Source organism: Lipotes vexillifer, unplaced genomic scaffold (assembly GCF_000442215.2).
Source record: "Lipotes vexillifer unplaced genomic scaffold, Lipotes_vexillifer_v1.1 scaffold1399, whole genome shotgun sequence".
NCBI classification, from domain to species: domain Eukaryota; kingdom Metazoa; phylum Chordata; class Mammalia; order Artiodactyla; family Lipotidae; genus Lipotes; species Lipotes vexillifer.
In genome coordinates this window covers 1,109,979-1,113,649 of record NW_006782449.1, presented here as the reverse complement: position 1 = coordinate 1,113,649, position 3,671 = coordinate 1,109,979, and the positions used below count along the sequence as shown (strand labels likewise).

The window sequence follows — 3,671 nt, the reverse complement described above, 5'->3', positions numbered from 1 at the left end:
CAGGAATGAAACTAAATGCTTTGCATATCATCATTTTACCTGGAATCCTATTTTTAAAAAATTACTTCATTTGACAAAATACAGAGAAACATAAACTGAAAGCTCAAAGCCAGAACTTCCAAAGTTACTCACAGTGTTCATTACAAGCCGTTACAAAGGTAAAGTAAGTTTAAAGTGATACTGGGAAAGTTAATTAAAGCTTACCTAAATGGATTAAAAGGAGGGAGGTTTTGAGAAGGCAGTATTGTTCTAACTGGTTATTTGGGTCACATGGCCTCGTGTGGGAAGAATATTTTTATTGAGTCAGAAATATGTTTGGGGAAAAGGTATACTGTATTTGACTCATGAAAAATTTCCGGGCTGTCTATAAAATTAATATTGGATTAAAACCACAAAAGTTAAAAAAAAACTCAGAGTTTTAGAATCAATCAATTATTGTCATGGACTAACTTCTAATTAATGTTTAAAAATTTTTCATCATAATCATGTGACTGTGTGTCAACCTTTCAAGTAAATATTTTCATGACACCATGGACAGCTACTGAATTTGTTTTAATTCCGTCATTAGCTTAAAATAAAAGAGTGCAATAACTAGAAATTCTATGACCAAAACAGAACACCCTAAATAGAGTGGTAAAATAAGTATTTGTAAAATAAGTATTCATACCCATAATGAATACACTAGATGGCTCACATTCCATTTAGCAGCACAATAATCCCACCAAAGAGGAAGGAGAAATGACTTATCTGGAATCGCTAAGAGTTGACCAGATGTCACTGAGGAGAATAAATACTTTTGTATAAAAATCTCATCCTTCTTCCTCCACCTCCAAAAAACAAAACAAAACAAAAACCCACACACATAACACAAAAATTCCCTCATGTATAAATGAAGCTGCTACAAGACAATTAAGAACAATGTTGGGTAGCTTTTACAATATGTTAAAAGCTATAAAAATTTAATGAGAAGAAACAGGTAAAAAACCAAAACCATAAAATACCTGCATATATTTGGGCAGAGATTTTCACTAGTAATTTGTTAGGGATGCAGTATAGTGTCTTCTGTGTTTCAGTGGGACAATACTTTTTTACTTTATTTAAAAAATTTTATTTCTAGTCAGGGAATGAAAATGCATTGCATGGTATTTGTGTACTTAACTTTTTTTGTGTTTTTTTAAAAATAAATGGCTTTGGCAGTATTAGCCATAATGTTAACTATACATCATGGTGCTCAATTAAGCCCAAGTTAGGGAGGATACTGGAAATATCTTTTTTCCCTTCCATTCAAATTAGTCTTTTTGAAGTTTTCTTTTTGTGAGAGGGCACCACATATTTAAACTAAAAAAGATTACTAATCAGCCTTTGTTCAGTCAGGCCAAGAAGACAATGCAAATACACCTCGGGTTGGGGGGGCGTGTAGATTTTTGTTGTTTTGTATTATTTCTTTTTTGTTTTTGTTTTTGAGCTCCAGAATTCAGAACACCTTTTGGATCTTTTCCCCCTATCCTACCTTTGATGTAAAAACGCTGTCCGATTAAATGTCCACTTAGGTCTGGCTTGGAGTTCATGAGTCAGAGAATGCGGAAAGGGCACAAATGACGGATCTAGAAGCTTCAGCGCAAACTGTGACCTGGAGAGGAGTATGAGTATACAGACAAACGTGCTGGCCTCAGCTAGGGGAAGCCAAGGTAGCCATTAAGGTCCAGCCGGTTGGGAGCGGGGCGGGGATGGGGGGCGGCTGGAACACGTACTGGCTACATCCCGCCCCAGAGCCCCTTCTCATCTGGTCCACCTTCTGCTCCCCACACACACCCGGGAGGAAGAAAGTAAACGAGGGAAATCCGTCTCCATTGTCCATCCCTGCGGGTGCGGGAAAGACCATAAAATGGCCGTCTTACGGAGAGCAGGGCGCTCTGCTAGAAACGGATGCGCGGAGGGGACCAGGGAGTCAGCACCGCGGACAGCGGCCGCACCGCGGCTAGCCCTACCCGCGCCGCCCCCGCGGTCCGGCCGAATTGATTTTTGTAGAACGGGCAGATGAACCGGAGACCTAGGGGGAAGGCTGGGGGTGGCTCCTTCCTTAACCTCTTCCTTCCCGGGCCTAGGTCTGGTTTCACTCCCTGTCCCCTGACTGGGGACCCCCCTGGAGGCCGCTGGCCAACTCCACTCCTCTGCCCAGGTGGGGTTTCTCTAGGTTTCGCGTTCTGGCCTGGCCTGGACCCCAGGGTGCACTCTGTATTTCCTACCCGCCCCTCAGAGGCTCTGCTGGGGGAGCTCCTAGGGGGGCACACGGGGGCAGAGGCTCTCGACGAGCTGCGCCAAGCTTCGCCCGGAGCCTTCTCAGTCCTGCCTTGCGCCCGTTGGTGACTTGGAGCTGGGATGAGGGTAGGCGGCCCTTAGGAGGCTCGCTTCCCGCAGAGGGCGGGGGAATTGCAGAAATCCCGGAAAGGCGGGGGGGGCGATGGCGCGGTGTGCGGGGGAGGGAGGGAAGGATGGGGGTCGAATACCCCAGGGGCGTCCGGAGAACAGACCCGCGCATCATCTGATGGGGTGAAGGGTTGGGGAGAGGAAAGGAGAGCGCAAGAGGAGTCTGGCGCCTGCGCCATTAAATCGCCCCGGACCGCCCGGAGCGGTCCGTGGAGTCTGCGGACAAGGGCGCGGGGTAGGCACTCAGCTAGCGCACGTCCATCTCTCCATGCCCCTTCCCAAATACACACAAGGCCTCTCCCTCCACCATCATTCTCCTTAAACCCTCCCCCCATTTTTGAAATGGGGGGAGGGATGCCGAAGCAGAATACGGGAATGCAATCACATTGATTAGGACAACGGCTTTTAGGGGCTCTGGGTTAAAAAAAAAAGCACGGGAGGGGTGGTGGTGTAAGGATCAGAGAGACGAATGGAAGGACCACGCAGTTTTCTTGCCCAAAGTGTCTCGGAGAAGGCAAAACACCCCCCTCTGACCTCCCGCCCCCATAAACCAGATACCTGAGGGCGCTCAGAGGCCCGCACTCACCGGAATCCCGCGTGGAACATGTACATTCGGGGCGCCCCCGGGTTGGCATACTTGGGAGTGGTGAAGATGTTCTCCTTTTTCAGGGACACGTAGCTGATGAGCGATAAAATCAGCAGGGCGACGCTGAGCATAACCAGCCCCAGCACACTGGCGACCCGGGCCATTTTGCAATTTCTCATCCCGGGCTGTGTTGGGATCAGGAAAAGCGGGGAAAGCGGTCCATTGAGCGGCCAGCAGCAGCTCGCTGGCGTGTCAGTGTGTGTGAGTGCGTGTGTGAGTGTTCGCGCGCGCGTGTCAGCGTATGTGCCGGGGTGGGGTGGGGTGGGGAGGGAACCGAGCAGGGGAGCCGCGGAGGGCCAGGGCGTAGGGGCGGGCAGGAGCCCCAGAGAGAAGCCGGGCCCCCAAGGCAGGGGCGAGCGAGCCAGGAGGCTGAGCAGGAAGATGGAGGGTCTGCGCGGCGGCGTGGCGATGTAGCTGCGCGCCGTGCGTCTCCGACCGCCGGCTCAGGCTCCCCAGCGCGTTTCCAGCGAGGCTGCCGTCTCCTCTGCCGCCTGCAAGATAAATGTGATTGGAATAACGTTACAGTTCGATCTAAGCACAGGATTTAATTAATGAACTCTAATCTCCCAAATAACCGGGGGAGGGGCGGAAGAGGGAG

At 49.4% G+C, this 3,671-nt stretch overlaps 1 protein-coding gene across 1 annotated transcript in view; it reads right to left on the bottom strand.

Annotated features, from left to right (window-relative positions):
* The window catches only part of ST8SIA3 (ST8 alpha-N-acetyl-neuraminide alpha-2,8-sialyltransferase 3), an 8,130-nt gene extending 4,828 nt beyond the window's left edge, over positions 1 to 3,302 (bottom strand). The window contains exons 1-2 of the mRNA XM_007455288.1: positions 3,014 to 3,302; positions 1,511 to 1,630 (exon numbers count right to left, since the gene is read on the bottom strand). Coding sequence (XP_007455350.1) covers positions 1,511 to 1,630; positions 3,014 to 3,192 — 299 coding nt within the window. The 5' untranslated portion in view covers positions 3,193 to 3,302. The remainder of the gene's footprint in view (positions 1 to 1,510; positions 1,631 to 3,013) is intronic.
* Positions 3,303 to 3,671: the final 369 nt, after the last annotated feature.